Source organism: Protopterus annectens, chromosome 12.part0 (genome assembly GCF_019279795.1).
Source record: "Protopterus annectens isolate FY-2018-M chromosome 12.part0, PAN1.0, whole genome shotgun sequence".
NCBI lineage: Eukaryota > Metazoa > Chordata > Ceratodontiformes > Protopteridae > Protopterus > Protopterus annectens.
In genome coordinates, this window is record NC_056746.1 from 1,444,992,087 (window position 1) to 1,445,013,821 (window position 21,735).

Below are 21,735 nucleotides of genomic sequence, written 5' to 3' on the forward strand. Positions count from 1 at the left end.
CACATGTGATGTTTGTGCATGAGGTCATATCTGTGTTTCCCCATGACAGTTCATAATAAAAATTCTAAGATACTTCTTTGCAAAAGGCACTCATGACTGCCATTCAGTGCTCAAAAAAGTCATGACATGTAAATCCTAAATTTCACGGCAGCACATTTTCAGCACACTGAGCTTAGGCATCATTGTATATGCAGTAATAGATGACATCTTGTCTGGTGTGATATTGTTTGTACTTCTGATGTAATGACATAGTGCATACATATTATGGATATGGGCTGTAATATTCCATCCTAAGCAGCAGCTGTGTGCTCATTCCTAATTAAAACTGACTATAACAGATGTTGGCAGTATAGAACTTTATACTGAAGTTATTTATTAGTATGGGGTTCCATCTCAGAAAAAGTCTTACAGTTTTTAGTAATCCATTTAGACAGAACTGGATATTCCATAATGAACTGTAAATACCTTGTGTTGTTAGGGACCCAGATAGTCTAGCTACACGCTGAATTTCTGAGAGCGAGTCACACTTCTGAGTAGAGCATTCCCCTTTCTTCTTTAGTACTAGAAAACATCATTTTCACAGACAACAAAACAGTTTTATTTTTATGTTGCAAAAGCAGACATGTAGAAAATATGAGTGTATTATTATTTATTAGCCCTGTAAGAAAAAGTAAAAAAATGTGTATATTTGTTATAAGTTGCATCTGAAGACATTGGGATTAGTGAGGCTGTGAAATTACAATAATAAAATTAACAACTTCAAAGATAAAACATGGTGCATATTTTCACTGCATTTTTAAAATGCAAGAAACTCTAGCTTCAGGATCTTTTCCACACATACTATCCTAGTGGAATGTGCCTCTTCGTGCGTATCCTTGCAATTGGCAGATGCATACACTACCCTCCTTCTAGAGAAACATGTTAGTGATCATTTAATAGTGTTCATGCAACTGCCCTATGCTTTTACACTTAGCCTGTCAACCAAAAAATAGAAACATTTTGTGTGGTCTTAGCACTCTCATTTAGCAGAAAATGAAGGGAATAATCATGACCAATGCATTTTCTCTTGTTGCTCTCAGACATGTATAATGCCTATCTGGCATCTCAATGATCATTTCAACAGTGATCATGTAAATATTCTGTGCTTTTACACACTGCATGTATCCTTTCCTTTACTCAAAACAAGATACAAGTTATTTGTATATCACTGATGTCTCATTGTGATAAAAGTGAAGGCAATAGTCTGCTCTTGTGTTATTGTAGGTTAAAGCCCTTGGTACAGCCCAGACAATCCCAGTTCAGTTAGCAGCTTAGGTGTTTGATGGCACAGGCAGGGAGGAGTGTCATAACCATTACTTGGGGGGTAGTGGCTTCAGCCAGCTTCCTCCACTGCACTGATAGCATAGCCTCCAGTGGCAGGTAGGGGTGTGAAAGATGTGGGGGAACTGGTGCAGAGAGGATATAGGTGTGATTGCCCAAACCAGTGATTATAACTGTTTTAGGCACATGTAAGGGAGCACGTGCATAAAGAATAGGGCATGCCTATTCCTTGGAGTGAAGCAAATACTCATGTCACCACCAGGGGAGTTAGGCCATTAAATTAAATTACAACAGCAAGATTCTGTTATTAAATGCTCATCTTCTCTGTCCTTTTTCTCCCTATATACAGTCCCTGCTATGAATAAACAACAATACAACATTTAAAATATTTTAAATCGACTGTTTCATTTGCACTAGAACAGTACCTTACTGTACTGTGCTAGTTTCACTTTCAAAAACTATTATCCCACCCTTGAAAAGCTTGCTGCAGTCTCCAGTTCATTGATGTCATCATTTTGCTGGCCAATTCCCTCCCCAAACTCACATCACCATGATTGTCCTAAAACCCCACCCATGCTGTGATGTCACAGTTCCCTTGTCCTTCCCCTACCCATACAGAAAGTAAAGGCTAGAACAAGGAAACAGCACGAGTCAAGAATCCTGCTGTTAGCTGTCAGTCACACCAGGTAACAGCTCAAATTACCCTTAGCTCTTTGACAGCTAAGGAAGTTAGGTGTGAAAGGGGATGGGAGATAAGACAAAGTAGTACAATTCAGGCTTCACAAAAGACTGCAATTTAGCCATTCTGAAAAGCAGCAGCAGTAAAAAGCCCTTTGAAAGTCTGGTCTGCGGCATTTGCACTGTTTGTGTTTTAAGTGGTCATTAAATGGCATGAAATATTACTTAAAAGTGACTGAAAAACAACAGGGTATGCATGTAAAATCAGTGCAGTGACAGGAGCTTTAAGAAGAAAGAGGCCTGCATGAATGTAATTTTTTAAAACAGTGTAAGAAACTTCTCTGTGTGGAAGATTTTCAGTCCATATATTTCTAGTTAATCACTGTATATTAATCAGATCAGACAATAGTAGTAGAAGTAGCGAACGTAAACTCGTCAAGTCAAAAAGTAATAATAGAAAATATATATAATTGTACAGCATTACTAAGTATTCGAAAGTAATCCAAGCAAGAAGGCAGTCTGTTTCCAGTCGAAAATCCTTTATTAAGTACACAGACAAGCGATCCAAGTAAAACAAAAATAGAGTAATAATTTCCTCACAAGCTTTCTAAATATATTTATGCTTATTATCAGGCATGGGAGTGGTTTACTGTGCTGTAAAACAAAGTGTTATTGGTACACATGTTAAATTCACATCCCTTCCCCCATCAGTGTGACATTCTAGCTGGTCCTGCCCTACCTAGTAGCTGTCATAATAATATATAGCCCTAATGTACTTTAATGGTACATCTTATTTAACCAAATTATTAAGTCTGTGATTTTATACAAGGCAATATACTACATGGCTGGAAATATATCAACCTTAGTTCATTTTGCGATCAAAAATTATATATAAATATATACATATACATTTTGCATGTAAAAATCAGTTTCTATTATCATAACCTATTGTAATTTTTTTACAGACAAGCACTGCATTGTGGGATACCTAAAGGCAGACTTAACAATCAGGATCATTTCATGATGCTAGACCTCGTGTGGTCAAACTCAGAAATTACATATACAAATATTTAAAAACCTGTAAATGGTCCCAGAGTGGTGTTAAAATATAGGAAACACCAAACCATGAAGAAATAAACATGTTTTTTGAGTCTGTGATTGTGGTTCTCCTTTAAAAATCAATTCATAGCGAAGATGCATGCAAAGGTACAAGAAACACTAATGCCTACCTGTTTGATGGCAAACACAGATACGTCTTGTTAGAGTACATCTGGGGATTTCCCACCTCTAGTGAATGAATGAGTAAGCAGTATGAGGGAAGATCGATGGTTTTCATGCAGAACAAAGCATTCAATTAAAAAATGAACAAAATAAAGAACCACAGTAAATGTATTTTAACTTTTTGCTGTCAGACACACATACAACTGTCTCATAACAAGTCATGTCAGTGACTGTTTCACAATAATCATGTAACTGCCCTTGTTTCACAATTTGTGTACCACCTAAAAAGCTATAAACTTTCTGTCCACAATCCTGATGTTTAATTGTGAAGAAAGTGAAAGACATTGTGGCATCATATATTTCAGATTATTGTACATAGATGCACACACTGTTCCTGAAAAGAAGCTATCAGTGATTATTCCACAGTGATTGTATAGCTGCCTGATTGTATAGCTGCCTTCTGCTTTCATATACAGCCTGACTGTCCATTTTTTGTCCACATCTGCATATTTTTAACCCTAAAGCACAGGAAATCTGGACAATGCCAGAAATAATGGGGACACAAAGGCCCAAATCAGGGACAGATTTTGAATATTGCTCTTATAAACTTAAAAAGATGCTGAAACAACAGGTTTTGTATTAGCAGACATTTTCTGAAGGATACGAAATCTGAAGCTCAAATATATGTAATTTCACAATGATGTGCCAGAAAAACACTGATATAATCAGGAACAGACTAAAATATGAGGCAAAAATCTTAACAGTTTGTGAAAATCCGAACAGCTGAAAGGATTGCCCAACAAATCATATCAATGATCTTATTATTGTGAACACCACACTGTATTGTGCTTTTATGTACAAACTGCAACCAAAAACAGATAGTGACATTTGGTGATCATCTGCAATCTACATTTACCAAGTACCAAGTGAGAGAAATAATTGCCACGGCAATGCATTTGAGCTAGATGCTATCATTGTTTTACACCCCAAGTTCAATCACTGCAATAAATTGAGATAAAAGAAATGATTGGTGTTGCAGTCAGTGTATACATTTAGCACTGATCACAAAATACACGTGGTGTAAAAATAACTGCTAGGGAAAAACTGCCATTGAAAATTGTCAACATATGCTCTTGCTGATGTATTGGATGAGTGTCATCTGCGGAAGTCTCATAACAATGAAATGCATTGGCTAGAAATGTCCTGTTCTTATGCAGCATACAGAGAATTAGTTTACTTTATCTCATTCACTGATTAACTGCATTGTCGTAAATAGCTAATTTTGTAACCCTGAATAAAACAGAGTAAGCAATTGGAGAGCTAATGAATGAGTGCATGAATGACTTAATGAAGTAGCTCCATGTGGCATATTTGGTGGGTTTGTGGGCTATACGTTTGACTTTCTTGATCTAGACTCTGCTAATTGGATAATTCATATACACTGACAAAGTAATGTGGAGTATATTTCCTTGCATAATATTGTATTAACTCTAACCGATGATACTTTCTATCTTTCAGGTTCCCATCTACCAGCCTCATGGATAAGATTCAGGCCATTGCCCAGAATGTTTCCAACATTGCCATTAAAATGGACCAGATCTTACAGAATGGGTTTGTTCCTTTGAAAGGTATGAACAAAAAAGTTCCAGTTTTGTGCATTATGGTGCGCTACAAAGGAGTAACAATAGAGATTTATATGGGATTTTTCACATGTGGAGTTGCTGTGACTTTCAAATTTTATCTCACCAAGTCAGAAAAGTAATTAGGAAAAGAAACAATGGAAAATATTTTTTTTCTGAAAATCAGTCCAGCTGAACTTATCAACATATAGTTTGCCCAATGACTGGTTCCCATAACAAGCTGCTAAATGTCTGTAGTTAACTCAGTTTAACAGACATGCAGTGTAACTTTACTTCATCATTTTTAAACTAATGCTTATAATTATATATAAAAGTGAACACTACCTTGTCTTATCCAAATTCAGGCAGTATGTTGTTTTGACAACAATGCTGTACTTAACTTTGGCAGACATCTGTCTTGACTAGTTATGACGGTATAGAATATGAGTTAATACTGTCTGATTTGCCTTCAGCACAACGACTAATTAATGCAGCATTGGAGATAGCTTTAAGCTTTAATTCTATTGCAGTATATGGTCTTTCTTACTGACAAGTATGTAGGAAGCACTGATATGGTTATTGTGCTTAATGTTCAACTTGCTCTGCTATCTTTTTTGACCATCAGTTTCTGTAATTCCATCATAGTCTGTAATTTACACTGTACATTCTATACATCTGACTGAGTTAAAAAATATCCTGAAAACTATTCTGACACTAATTTTAGGCGTATAAGCAGTACTGCATAATGTTTTTGTAAGCTGGAGACTAGGATCGGAAATGCCAAGGTATAGCAAAGCTTTATTAAGTTTAATAATGTCACCAGCCAAATAAACAACCACAAACAAATAAAAATCAAATAGTTAACAATGTATTGAAGAAAATCATGAACATTGCAAAAGAAATTAAGGAATTTGAGATGAGTTTTTTGGGAGAGGGTAGGAGTAAACTGGATTTAAATAAATGCCATTTGTAGAAGCAGTAAAGACAAATCACTGTTCAGGAGGAATAATGTAAAATGGTTCGCAAGCATTAGATAAATATGAATCCATAAAGCCCAATGAGTGCTCCAAGCTTCAGCAGGCCTCAGCTTGCTTTAAGACTGAAAGGATCAGCAGATATGCATTGTCAGGTCCCAACCCGGGGGGGGGGGGGGGTTACTGAATGTGGTGGTTCGTTTATTGTTCTACGAGAAATATTTGTCTGGAGACCATGATCAGCCAATCTGGTTCACAGAGTCATCTCTTGAGTCATCCAATCACTGATAATGTGATACTCTGAACTGAGGACTGCCCTTCTGCTATATGAGCCAGAGCACCCTGGTTAATGATCGTCTCCCAGGTTGTTTCATGCTAGGGCTGTTGTCTCAGGGTCTGTCTGGTAGCAGGTGCAGTAGTGCATCATTAGGCAGTTGAAATTACAGCACAGGCTCTCATTATGCATCCATTCCTTTGGCAAACACATGGCTGCTGCTAGAACCTGACTTCTCATCACAATCAGCTAGTTGGATTTTCACATGACCTTCTGCAAGTCTGTGCATGAGCTCTTGTCTCTGGATGGTGAGAGTGCCATTCTCCCCTGTACAACAAATACTAAAATGATTCAGAGGATATGCAAACCACTGCCTCTGTGATGGACATACATAATGAGCCATTTCCCCTCTGTCTTCCGAAGATGACCTCAAGCTTAGGAAGAACAGCTTGGGATTTTGTCAAGTTCCTTTACCTTCTTCCTTGCCCTCACAAATTATGAGATGAAGCTTCTTGGTAAGAAGCTTGAGGACTATCAGAGTTATCCTACTCTTTGTTACGCCATTAAGGCAGCCTAGATGCATCTTGTCTCTTTTCCTTCACCTTCCAAGAAAGCTGATGCTGGTTTAATTTCTCCAAGTCTTTTCAATTTCTAATACCATGAGGGAAGTGGACCCTTTTTAATTTATCCAAATCTTTTGGGTTTCTAATACTATGATGGGAATGGACCATATTCCTAAGTCAAAGTATGATTAAAGTTCATGAAATTAGTATTGTTTCAGTCTTTGATATCAGCCAAAAGTGCTCTTCACAGCACCCGCATTGTGCCCAGTAATGACTCCTGCAATTCATATAGAGTTACATGCATTGGTAACATATATAAATACGACTGTAGATTCTTTTTTATAAGACCTGTTGATCCTACTACTATTGGAACTGTCTGGGTATCTTTCTTCCACATTGCTGTCATTTCTGCCTGCAAATCATGATATTTTATGACTTTGTGTCTCTCTGTATGGAAGACACTGTAGTCACTAGGTGTAGTGATTTCAATGATCAAAAAGGACCCTCCACATGATTTGTGAGACCAACTTTCCAGAATCCCAATGCTGGGTCTAACGTGATGTCTTCATTCCAGCATATATCCTTGAGATCACAACACTTCTCTACCTTAGTGCCATACAATGAGTGTTATCACTTCTACAGATGTGGCAGGAAGCTTCACTTCTCTGCCATGTTCGGGATTATATTCCTGAACAATTATTAACATTTGCCACATTTGCAATCCCTCCTAGTGAAGAAGGCATTGTACAAGCTGGAGGAACTTTCTAAATCTCACACCAAGGAGGAACGTACAGCTTCTGCAGGTAGATTCCATGTGTCCTGACTGTGCAGTATATTATCTGTGGAAGCAGGCTCTAGTGTGAGGATGAACACAAATAGCAAAGTCCTGGATGTTCATTTCTTGACCACCAGTCTCGGGACCATGTAAATGTCATATTGAGTAGAAAATAGGCAGTCATTTCTGCAGAGGGCCTTTATCATTTTTTTCTGTCCCATACTCCAGATTCAAGCATGGACAAACCCAGATGAAAAAGAGGCCTACTTGCCACATAAGTAAACCTCTCGAGTATCACAATCTCTTGAACTCACCATTGCACGCTGTCGCCCAAGAGGTCTTTTCCACTGGCAGCGACACCAAAGCTCTCATTATGGTTTCAGACTGCCCTGAGATGGTTCTTTGAGTTTCCCCTGGTTTCAAGAACAACCACAAAGGATATATGAGTTTGGTCATGTGAGAGAGCTCCCTTACCTTTCAACTGAAAGAGTTCCAGTTGGGGACCAATAATCTCCATGGAACTCTTTTACAAACACAGAGTCTTCTGCTTAAATGGATTGGAGAGGTTGTCCATTGCTTCATCTTCAGAGGTGGATTACATGTTTTACTCCTATCTCAGCCTGTTTCTGCAGTGGAGTACCTTCAGCAAATACATTTACTGCATTTAGGTTTGATGCTCAAAAGATAGGAGAACATGTGTTTCCTCCTTCAGGTTGTCTGGAAGATATAACTGGGCATAATGAACATCATTTGGCATGTCATCATTGGGTCCATATAGGGAATCTCAGTTCACTCTATTTACGTATTGCCTATAGTAAGGTGTTGTCATTTTTTAATTTTTCCATCACCAAATGCCTTCACCAAAGTGCGAACCATGGTGGCTGAAGCCTTGCAAGAAAAACAAAACGATCTCCGTGTATTCCCATGCATTTATTTATTTTTTTAATTTACTTTAATGTATTTGTTGACTGGATAAGCCCACTTGACAAAATTGTCACCTTTCAGGGGGGACAAAAGAACACTGTCTAGTTAAATAACTTGCTCAGTAGGAAGTTGAAGGTGGATGGAATCAAACCCCATATCCTGGGCACAGGAAGTACCTCATTTACAGCGCACTGCTTTAGTACTATGCATTAACTACCTAGCCTGAGTAAGTCTATCCAAGAACTCCTTGAAGATGACTTTTTGTGGTTACTCCTTTCAGTGCAATCCTCAGAGATTACCATAAACCAGAAGAAATCCTCTCTGTTCTCAGTTTAGGGGAAATATTTCACTGGAGCACTTCCATCTCTGTAGAGAGCTCAGGGGGTCATAGGTATGGCCAATTGTCTTAACTTGCTGTACATCATCAAGGATTAGAACCTACTGTGTATCTGTACTTGATGGCTACTGCAGTATTCAAAGAATGATTTGCACACCTTAAAATGCAGATATTGCAGTATAATGTGAGGTGTCAGTTGCATTTGTACCAGCACAAATCTGTAAGCCTTCTTTTAGTGTGAGAATCTTGTTGTTGAGCCATGGCATGCTGCACCAGTCTAACCAACTTTCTACTGAATATTCCCAGCATGCAGCCAAGCCCATCACAGTTTCTGATGATGCATGCTTTGCTGGTAGCTTAGGGAGATAACCAAGCTACTACCTCATACAGACAAAGTGGTACCCTTTGGAAAGTGAAGCTCCAGATCAACAAATAGGAGTTGTGACAGTGCTGACACTATAGGCTTGGACACCTAATTGGTTTTAGACTACTCCTTATTTGGTCAGACAACCAGTCTGTAATGTAGTACTGACCCAAGGGCACATACAATTGTGCCTCTTTTTTGGGAGGCAGTGCTTATTTGGCATTAAGCAACATGTAGAGGCATCAGTCAGTCATTTGTTATATTCCTTGGGAAGTGAATGAGCTAGCAGACACACTAACTTTTCCCTCGTCCTTTGCCGGAGGTGAGAGTGGGGATGTGCCCTATCCTGACTTTCTGTTGATGAGACACACTAGAGATTTCCCTTGTGGTTGCTTGGGGGGGAATACAGTTGTGTCCATCCTTTGCCTGAATTGTAAGTATCAGTGGATGCAGCCTATGTCCTATGTAGCATAGGAGCATTCTGTGTACATTCCTTCTTTTCCCACAGATTCAATGCCTTATTGCTAAGTACTGAACAAAGTCCAAAACTCATTCTTGTCACCTTTTCACAGCTACAAAAGTCACAGTTAAATTTGTAGCCCCTGTAAATACACCTCATGCTGTTGGTGTTTGCAAGGAAAGTTTCCAAATTCTACTGGATTTGCTTCCAGGAGTCTAAGATGTCATACAAGCAAATATGAAGCCTTCTCTTCAGTAGACCTGTGACTCCAAGTGGAAGTGGACCCCTGTTTTGATGGAGCAGTACCTTGTAGCATGGTCATTAGTTTTGGGTGATGTTGAACTTCTCAGTCAACTGATGGACTTCCCTCAATTATTCTATGGCCCAGATGCACATACCAGCAATTAATGCTCTCTAGGGCATAGCAGAGAGGAGGATTTTTGACCCAGCACTTGCTGCTTGAGCAGCTCTTTAAATGCGTCCTGTATCTCTACCTTCCTTTAGTGACCCCTTCCTTCTGGGGGACATGACAGGACATTCATGGTTGACACAGTTGTGCATCATATAATGCAACCTATTGGTTTTGTGACTTTGAAGCTCATGTTTTGGAACATTTTTCTTGTGATGTCATTCGCATTGGCATATAGGATCTTGACCTTGAGGCTTCTGTGTATTGTGAGTAAAATATGGTCTTCACATAGATAGGTGGTCCCTCAGGGGAAAACCTCATTTTCCTTCCACAGCTTATTTACAAGATGTCTTAGAACTGCTCAGTGTATCATCTTTTTGGTGTAGAGGCAGAACTGAGGAGCATAGTGGGACCTTTACAAGTACTTCTAGAAATTTGTGCTGGAGTTTTGAGAGAGGACGAGTGTCCCCTCCCCTGTCCCTTGCCCCATGGAAGGAAGAGCTAGTAGTTCAGAATCAGATGCTTTTCAAGTTGATTCCCAAATGCACTATCTTCTGTTATCAGCTGACTAATATGGCAGTTTCAAGTGCTGAGCTTACTGATGTGTTCAGTAAAGGAGTCGCTGATTGCAGTGCTTGCTTCAACAATGGTTTTGCTCCAGACATCTGTTCTGCACTATGCACATCTTCACTAAGCATAATTATCTGAACTACACCTCAGTCAATTGCATTTTTTTTGCCCCTCGCTGTGCAGATCATCAGAACCCTCCAAACTGATTAGCCTGTTCATTTTCCCTCACTGGGGCAAGGGTCTTCAGAGTGAGGTCATCATTTAGGCAGCCATCCAGGGTGCTTTGTCAATTTTCTTTTATGTCCTACCAACTCACTGCACTTGCTTAGATTGCAATAGAAGGGAGCTTACAATAGACTGACTTGATATCCCTCACTTCCTTATCACATTACCTGCAACAACCCTGCCCTCCTTCCAGGAGTATGGATGATGGTTTCCACCTGTCTGCACTGGAAAAATCACATCTACCTATGTGCTCACAAACACTCACATCCACTCCTCCTTCCCTGGGAAAGATGAGTGAGTCACACCTTTTCATTCCTCCCTCTTCTTGCCTGGCTCATCCAGCGATGGGGCCACTGGACCAGCTCAGGTTACCAAAGTACTTGTCAGGATCCTGTCGCTCGCTATACACCATGGAGCCAGATGGGAACTTGGTTGATTCCTTCCAGCTTGATGGGTTATTAGTTATTAATATTACTCGAAACACAAACCAGGAAAAAATCACAACAAGGATCCAAAGTAGTGTGACAAATTCATAAAATCAAAATGCAAGCCACAGGACACCTCTGGGTTTTAATGAAAGTGAAGCGCTTTTCATCTGCTCAATACGCATTATTGTTGGGTTATTAGTTATTGCCTGAGGTTCAGCTCATTTGGGCACCCATCAAGATGCATCTCCAATATTAAATATAACAGATATGTTCTTTCCGTATTAGTTGACCTAGTGGAGAACCCTCCCTCATAGGGTCATGAATAGTCTTTCTCTATACCCCTGTGGATGAGTGGTGGTTCTGCCACCTACAAAATTGTTAGTCATAGTCAAATGACTGAAATGTTTGAGTTCTCTGTGAGTCACACAAGTATATATTGTTACACTTTTTTTTTTCATTTTCAGGAAGGTCCTGCCTAGTTAAATTGATTTGAGTAGATGGACTCTGAAAATATATTAGTTTGTCTATGCCATGATTGTAATATTATTTGGTGTTATAACCACACATATGTTCCCAGAACTGAGCTTTTAAAGAAGATGGTGCCAATTTCTAATTGCTGGAAAATGCTATGTCCAACCAGTCATGTGATGTAAAACTGTATCTGTTACATAGAGTTTTAGTTGCAAGCAGCAGTAGCAGCTACCGCAATAATTTTTACCAAGGTATTTTTGTGTTTCTGATTCACACTTGGGTATCAATAATGGATATCTTGCATGTTATTTAAGCTCCGGATGTACTGATAATAAGTTTAAGATCTATTTAAGAATGTCCGTATGTTGTGAACTCGAATTTATGAATGACAGCACTGCAAAATAAAGTACTTCTAGATAGTAAATTATGATCATATTCATAACAGCTAAATGTAAATGCTCAGAGTGCTTGAATGTAACTTTAGTAATCACATATACATCATTCTTGGTCTCACTAAGCGCCATAATGACTATTGATAAGGGATTAGCTAACAAACTAAGGCGAAGAAAACTCTAGAAATTGTAGCTAATTTCATTTTGTATTTTGATGGGAACCACACATCACAAAAGTTATTAGGTCTTGGTGAAAGGATGATTTCCAGTGATAAATAATGTTTCTTTATTAACAAGAATCCTAGTGACTAGCAATAACCTCTCTAATTCTGAAAAAGAGGTAAGGGAAAAACATGATCCTACCAAGTTAAATGTTTGACATACCACAGTACATAGTTCCTACAATTACACAGCTTTTGCTGAATATAACCATAATCTGTAACCAGGACCCAAGTTGTGGTCTTTCCATCTCCTGCAAGGAGTCATGGAGGCAGAGGTGTACACACCAAAGTGGCTGAATGGGGTGGGTTCTGTCTGTGGGTAAAATTAACTTACTCTCTTGTTGTTTGCTCAATTTTAACAGTCTTGCCTTGTAAGACTAGTGTACATTTGTATGAAATAAGTTGGAATACTTGAACTACTGTGTGTTTGTGTGAAGCAAACTCAAAATATGTTGCTGTGTCCATAATTACCTAATTATTTTTACTGCCGTGAAACACCTGAGATGCAAATGGTCAATAATGGGGCTGTAGTAATTTCTAGGTATAGGAATTTTCTGTGAATAACAACAGTTGACCCTGGCTGTCATAATCAAGTTAAAATGCCATTAGTAGGCTTTTCAGGACTAGCCTACATTTATGTGGATTAAAACAATAGCAGTTTGTACAGTCTTAAATTAGGAAGGTGAATCCTAGAGAATGAGTGTATTTATATGCAGTCTAAAAGAAAGTGTGTGGGGGCCCATGATATGAAAAACACCTGGGGACTAAAGTTCACGAATTTCTGCCATTGGTGACAGGAAATATCTGTGATGTAGAGATGAGCAGTTTCACGACCAGAGAAAGACATTTGATAAATCTTTGAGTTTTCCTATGTGAAACCTACAGTAAGTAGTGACATATCTAGAGCAAAGGTAAAACTAAAGAAATCCACTGACGGTCACAGAGATGACTGAGTGATACAGCAACCTTAATGCTTCTCAAAAGCTGTTTGTGACATAATGTCTTTCTAAAGAGAAACTGTAAAGAACAATCCTTAAAAAACTTGTTTTAAAAGAAGGGGTTAAAATATTTCTCTAGGGTTTAGTGCCTCTAAGGGCCTTCAGAAGATGGTGCACACTTTCATATGAATAAGTTAAAACTCACCTGCTGTAATAATTTCCTCTTGCGCAATATTTAAAGTTTTCTTTGACTTGCTTTAATTTTCTCCCTTGTGTGGTAGGTTCCCCCATTTGCCACACTCCATAGATGTTGTACACCAAGTCTTACCATCAGTTATTTATCTACTCCAAAAGCAATAAAACAAGATGTTTTATTTGATCTCCACTGACACACCAAGCCAAGAGCTAACAGGCAGTCTGATGAAATTTTTAAAACACCAAAATACTCTCCAATGTACTTCAGTACTTCTTCAGAGAAGTACTGTCTGATCTCCGGCAACAAACCAACCCAAGAACCTATAAGGCAGTCTGATAAATTTATAAATTAAGAATGTATTAATTCATATAGCTGCATTATATATTATGTGGAAGTGTAAAATAGCGCAAAATAAAAATAAAAATATATTAACAAAGTGTTAGACTGATTCAGTATGCATGCAGCTTGAGGCAACCTCCAAAATAGTTAATACCTCAGCTAGACTTTAGATGCCCTACTAAGTACCCCTACACTTTAAATTAATAGTAGCTATTGACTATCTTCAAAATTAAAGAATAAGGTGCTGCATATGTTATTTTATTTTACTTTATTAGCATAAGCATATATTTCTCAACTAATGAATGCAGACGATTTAACAAAGATTGCATATAAGTTTTAGCAGACAGCTCCAGGTATATTAGTCTAAAATATAAGAGCCATCTTACATTTCTGGGTTCTTTAGGAATCCTACTGATTGCTTTTTAGTAGTCTTGTACTAGGCTGGATGTAAACCTGCTTGTTTAGTCTGTGCTATGCTCAGGCTTTACTTTGCTTCCCTACCCTACACTAATTCCCACCTATTGCACTTCATTTATTCTTATATTTCCTTACACCTTCCTCCAGTACTTACTCCTCCCTCTAATAGCTCTGAACCAATCAACACCACAATATCCATTAACCTATCAAGTAAATCTCACCCCTGTCATTGCTTTCTTCTCTTTAAGCCCACTTTTTTCATTCAACCTCATTTTATGCCTGCATAAAGCAATATAACCTACATATTCTATCTGTACAAGAGAACTGGATACATCCTGATATAAAAGACACAAAAATACCATCCTCAAATTATATTATTATTAGGGTAGCTAGAACACACAAGAACAGGGGTGGAATAGATCTAGTCTTCACACATACTTTCACTGTAACCCCCTTTTTAGGTACCGTCCCAGTTTTATAAAGCAGAAGTTCTTATTGCATTTGTAAAACTAAATTCCTTTAACAGCATACACCTTGCAGTGAGATATATATATATATATATATATATATATATATATATGTATGTATATATATATATATATATATATATATATATATATATATATATATATATATATCGAAAAGGTGTGTAAAAGAGTGGAAACAACCACAAATAACAGCCAACAATCTACTCCTTGAGCCAATAACCTACAACCACCAGTTGGAAAACACCTTTATTTGATCCACATAAAATATTCCACTGTACAAAAGTTAATCCACAAAACAGGTCAAGTGCTTTCGTCGATAGACTTCATCAGAACAGTTAATAATGGATACTATCACCATTTTTATATGTACCTAATACCATCAATTAAAAAAAACAATTCAAAATTAAAGTGACAGTGTATTTTCAACCTTAAAACCTTGAAATTCCACATATAAAACTGTATGTCTTACAAATACACATTCAATTGTAAAAGTTTTGTAACATGTATTTTTTAAAAATAAATTTTAAAATTGAAGTTGTCAAGATTATAAAAATACTAGTATGTTAAAAACAGTTGTCAAAATTGTGTTGCTCGATACCTCAGTTCGGGCTTTAAACTGTGTTAATTTAAACCTGGGGGACTTCAGCTCGAAGCAATTGGTTACCCCAATCACCCCCCCTAAAGTTCTTACCTACAATTTCCAAAATACCAAATCTAAAGTGGTGGTCAGCATTATTAGTTTTAATATGTTTGTATAAGGCGCTATTGTCATCCTTTTTCAAAATACTATATATATATGCTTGTAGATTCTCCTACTCAAACGCCTTTCTATTTTTCCAACATAAAAATGACCACAGATCTGGCAAACGGCTAAATATAGTAATCCCTGGGAGGTGCATGTGCCTGCCACAAAGTTAACTATTGTCTGGTTAGGTTCAAGTGAAACAGAAGGAGTGTCAATAATAAACCTGCAATAATCACAGGCCCCACATTTATAAGTTCCTCTTCTATAACATTTTTTATCAGGGATTGGATTTTCTAATAAATTCTTTAAATTCCTGTTAACCCGGTATGTAAAGTGAGGGCCATCACCAAGGGTTTTAAGTAATTCCATGTTCCCTTTAAACATTGCCCAATTATTTTTAATTATGTTTTTAACTACCTGTGATGTTTCACCATACATTAATACCATGGTTTGTGTAAAATCTGTATCTACACCTCTGTTGTGACTAACCTTCTCCTCATCTTCACCTAATAATGGCTTAAACCTAGTACCCCAAGCAGAACACACCTGATCCTTATTTTTGTTAATAAAACCTAATGGGTAACCTCAGGCCCCAAACATATTGACCAATTTGTCCACCTCTGTTTTAAACAAATCAGAATTTGAACACATACAGGCAACTTGTACCATTTGCCCTTTTACTATATTCCTTTTCACAGATATTAGGTGGCTACTTGAAAATTCCAAGTAATCATTAGAAAATGTTGGTTTTCGATATACACATGAAGTAAAACAGTTAATGCTCTCTTCTTTCATTAATTTCACATCTAAATAATTAATAGATGAATTCCCACTATCACCAGTAAATTTAAAATAATCACAAATTCCATTCAAATAGTCCAAAAACTTATCATGTGTCTCACCACCCTTCCACAGAATAAAAATGTCATCCAAAATTCTGAGGTACATTGACCAATTTTCATTGTAAAATGACCCAAAAACATACTCTGTTTCCCATTTAAACATAACAAGATTGGCAAACAATGGGGCACAACTGTTCCCCATTGCTACACCCCTTGTTTGTTGAAAGAATTCACCACCAAAACAGAAGAAGTTATTTTTAAGAATCACTTCCATCAATTCTAGAATGAAGTTAATCATGCTATGACTCAAACTAGTTTTCTCCACCAAAACATCATAAAATAACTCAAGCCCCTTGTCATGTGGGATTGAAGTAAAGAGATCAACCACATCTATGGTGGAAAAACAAACATTCTTGCCATAATACTGTCCCTTAATCCTCCGAAGAAAATCCCATGAATCTATTAAAATGTGATCAATAGGTGCCAGTGCTTCTCTGACCGTATGGTCAATAAATACTCCTAATGGATAGGTGATACTGTTCGGGCCAGAAATAATAAGCCTGTAAGGGGGGTCAGAGACGTCCTTGTGTGTTTTAGGAATACCGAAAGCTATGGGGATGGTAGGATGTTCAACATTAAGGAAGTTGAAAATCTCCTCATTAATTGCACCTTGATATAATGAATCCTCCAACAATAATTTAATCTTTCTATAAGAAATGTTGATTTCATTCCTAGAAACACATTCATATTTTGTTTCGTCTTGTAACATACAGAAGATTCTGTTGTTATAATCCTCCGTATTCGCTATAACCATACCCCCTCCCTTGTCAGGTTTCATAAACCTGATATCAGTATTACCTCTAAACCTATCCAGTAAAAGTTTTTCAGTCTTACTTAAATTGAAAATTTTTGACTTGTGCTCCCTGATATTTTGATAAATCTCTTGGGAGCACGCATTCTCAAAAGAGTTTAATAAAGGGTGTAGTGGGGGGTTGAAACAACTCTTCTTCTTAACACAAACATTTGTTTTGTTGCTAGTACGTTGTGAATCTTTAAATAGAAATTTTAAATTTAACTTCCTCACAAACAGTTTTAATTCAATAAGAGTGTCACAAATGTTTTCCTTAAAAGCTGGAACAAATTTGACCCCCTTCATAAGCAAGTGAAACAAATCTCTGTTAATTTCAACCCCTGCATAATTAAAAATGTTAAATCCCCTATAGGTATAAACTAAGCCATTACTTTGACTACAATTGTTTCATCAGTTCCCATACCTGAACAATTACCATAGTCTAAGACTGGTGGTAACTGTTCTTTCTCCAAACATTTTGATTTCTGTAGCTGTTCCGTCTCCCACCCCAGCCTGTTGCCCCTAAAAAAACATTGTTATCTTCCCTGTATTTGTATCTATCCTGGAGCCTTGCTGATCTTCTAAGGGGTGGGTAGTCAGAATCATATGTATTATTGGTGTTGTTTGGTCTACCTCCTTGTGTAGCCCTATAGTGATTCCCTTCATTGTTAGGCTGTTTATCAGATAGTTCTTCCCCTTCCAAATAAGCTTTAGGAAGTGGGTATGCAAGGTGGTTCTTATACTCGTATTCATCCCTTGACAACTTCTTCTTTTTCCTCTCTATATTAACATTTACTTCATTTTCTACTTTATCAAATAAAACATTGTACTTATGATTAAATCTATCAAAATCATTATCAGTTAAAATCAAATTGTTTAACTCATCAACCTCTTTTAAATACTCAGTGATTCTCTTATTGTTAATTTTTATGATAAACTCAATTAATTCCAACCCGTGTCTGTCAAACATTTGCAATAGTTCCAAACACTTGGGCTGTCCCTTTTTAACACCATTAGGGAACCTAAAAACTCTGAGTCCCTTATGGACTCTCTTCTTATCTAAACATTCGCTCAAATAAGCGTTATCACATTGAAGTCCTCTTACTTTTAACAGTTTTCCCTCAAGGCCAACTAACCTGGAGTCAATACAATCCGTTCTTTCAACTCTGTTACAGTCCCGAAAAAAGAAATGGTCATTTTTAATCCACTCTTTTAAACGATCAAGCACTTGATTAGTCCCTTGGCAACTTATCTTAGCCACCGCGTTACTAAGAGAAGGCTCCACGCTGCTCTCGTTATTCCGAGCCCCCTGGTAAGTCCTACAAGCAGTCTTAGATAGCAGTTCCCTTCCTTCCTGGTTAACACTGACGTCCGAAACACTGTTAACCGGAAGTGGTGGGTTTTCAAGTTTGATGACAGCTTCCTGCAGCTCTGAAACCTTACTCGTAAGGTTCAAAATAAGTTCCATAATACGATCTCCTCCATCATTCACCTGCTGTCCGCAGGGGAAAGGAAAATTATCGAGTTCATCTTCAAAAACTGGGGAAAGTCCATTCTCCTCCATAATGGGTCAAGGTGGCTCAACACACCAAATTGTAACTTGTAACATGAAAAGGTGTGTAAAAGAGTGGAAACAACCACAAATAACAGCCAACAATCCACTCCTTGAGCCAATAACCTACAACCACCAGTTGAAAAACACCTTTATTCGATCCACATAAAATATTCCACTGTACAAAAGTTAATCCACAAAACAGGTCAAGCACTTTCGTCGATAGACTTCATCAGAACAGTTAATAATGGATACTATCACCATTTTTATATGTACCTAATACCATCAATTAAAAAAAACAATTCAAAATTAAAGTGACAGTGTATTTTCAACCTTAAAAGCTTGAAATTCCACATATAAAATTACATGTCTTACAAATACACATTCAATTGTAAAAGTTTTGTAACATGTATTTTTTAAAAATAAATTTTAAAATTGAAGTTGTCAAGATTATAAAAATACTAGTATGTTAAAAACACTTGTCAAAATTGTGTTGCTCGATACCTCAGTTCAGGCTTTAAACTAATGCGTTCATTTAAACCTGGGGGAACTGTGGCATTAACCTCAACTGCCATCTAACTTCAGCCTGAATCAACTGGTTACCCCAATCACCCCCCCCTAAAATTCTTACCTACAATTTCCAAAATACAAAATCTAAAATGGTGGTCCACAGTTCCCCCAGGTTTAAATGAACACATTAGTTTAAAGCCCGAACTGAGGTATCGAGCAACACAATTTTGACAACTGTTTTTAACATACTAGTATTTTTATAATCTTGACAACTTCAATTTTTAAATTTATTTTTAAAAAATACATGTTACAAAACTTTTACAATTGAATGTGTATTTGTAAGACATGTAGTTTTATATGTGGAATTTCAAGCTTTTAAGGTTGAAAATACACTGTCACTTTAATTTTGAATTGTTTTTTAATTGATGGTATTAGGTACATATAAAAATGGTGATAGTATCCATTATTAACTGTTCTGATGAAGTCTATCAACGAAAGCGCTTGACCTGTTTTGTAGATTAACTTTTGTACAGTGGAATATTTTATGTGGATCGAATAAAGGTGTTTTTCAACTGGTGGTTGTAGGTTATTGGCTCAAGGAGTGGATTGTTGGCTGTTTTATATATAAATATATATATATATATATATATATATATATATATATATATATACACACACACACACACACACACACACACACACACACACACGCTCACACACGCACACACACACAGACATATATGTATATATATATATATATATATATATATATATATATATATACACACACACACACACACACACACACACACACACACACACACACGTACACACCCCAGGCTATAACATTCCTGTTCTTGAAAAAATTCTGTCTTGGGTATCAGACACAATGAAGCAATTATACTTGGTGATTTAAATGTTGATTCACTAACCCTCTCCTCAAACATCATAACTAGCAGCATAAGCCTCTGTGGGTTTACTCAACTTGTTAATTCCACAACAAGATATGGCAAAAATAAAACACAACAGTCCATTCTTGAATGGATAATGGTCTTCACCCCAGCTAATTTTACTTTAACATGCACAATCCCAGACTCCCTGGGTGACCGTCAAGCAGCTTATGCCCATAGGACTATCACTCAACTATCACAAAAGTTTCTCAGGAATCATGTGAATTACTAAAATCTTTAAAATGGTCCACTCTAAAATGTCTTCCCCTAAATGAAGCTGTGTATTTCTAAACCTACACAATACCTTTGCCACACAGCACACAAAAAGAACTAAAAATAATCCTACCTCATAGCTCATCAAATCATACAAACTCCTAATGAATGACAGAGACTAAGCATGGAGTACATGGCAGGAGAACAGAAATGACAAACATTTACAATTATTCTGACATAAACACATTCAGGATAGAAAACAAATCACACTGGATAAGAAGTAATATTACACTCTTATACAAAATAAACATAAACATAACCCCAAAAATTCTAGTCCTCCATATCATTTTTACCCAGACCTGGAAATAAAATGGATCCCAGATCATGCACAGGTGCATATTCTCTTCAAATATTTATTAATTTCAACTCTTCAGATATTTACTAAGTTCAACACATATTTCATACATATAGCCAAATTAAGGTCAAATTCAGGTAATACATCTCATTCTTCATCGCTAAACTCCCCCAACCTTGCCCCTAACACACCTCCTTCTCATTAATGAAATAACTGTCACTTCCTAATCCTTCCCCCCTTAATGCTGCCCATTCTTTTTCTTTTTAACCTGTTTCTGAAAGTATGGTAACTGTTGTATAAACTTAAACCTTGCACATTTTTTATGATTTTACAGTTATATGAGGTTAATTCTAGAGGAGGGGATATTAGAACTCAAACTGAATGTTTTGAATTAAATTGGATACTAGAATTACAAGGGGATAAGGGTTTAGGCTTAAATGAAGCTGTCCCCTTGAAGCCAGCTTTAAAGTCAAGTGCTTTGTCTATCTGAATTTATAATTTGTAATTAATTCTGTATATACATGCTTTGAATTTGTTTTTAATGATGGTCTGATGAAGTGCCCTAGAGGCATGGAAGCACTTACCAATTTGTTTTTTTAATAAATTTGTTTTATAGCAATGTCACCTGGTTCTTACTTTATTTCTCATCAAGATACAAGATGTTCCCCCTCGTGGGTACTCTGACTAACTGTTTCAGGGCATTAGTATTGAAAAGGTCCAGGAATGTCTGTGTTAGTGGTATAGGTTTTCCAGTCTATAGCTGGATCATTTAGGTCACCTAGAAAAATGTTGTTAGATTTAATGATGAAGGATTCCATTTCTGCAGCTAGATGTTATGGCTTTCTTTAGTCATAGAGAGAGTTCTGTAACTAGATAATATATTATATGAAATATTTCTGGTGGTTATTTGGGCATGAAGAAGCTCTAAACCATTATGCTGCTTTACCAGTCTTGATGTGAGTGTCTTCTGGATGAAAATAGATACCTCTACTTTTTCCACTCCCTGCACAATAGCTGGTCTAAACATGTGAAAGGCATTGTAGCCCTGCACAGCCAGAGTGCTGTCCACCATTTTAAAACATGTCTTCTTCACTGCACAGAAGTCTACATCCTCT

At 37.1% G+C, this 21,735-nt stretch overlaps 1 protein-coding gene across 1 annotated transcript in view; it reads left to right on the top strand.

Annotated features, from left to right (window-relative positions):
• Nucleotides 1-21,735, top strand: part of MGAT5B (alpha-1,6-mannosylglycoprotein 6-beta-N-acetylglucosaminyltransferase B) — a 3,749,208-nt gene that overhangs the window by 1,395,048 nt on the left and 2,332,425 nt on the right. The window contains exon 4 of the mRNA XM_044089029.1: nt 4,738-4,847. Coding sequence (XP_043944964.1) covers nt 4,738-4,847 — 110 coding nt within the window. The remainder of the gene's footprint in view (nt 1-4,737; nt 4,848-21,735) is intronic.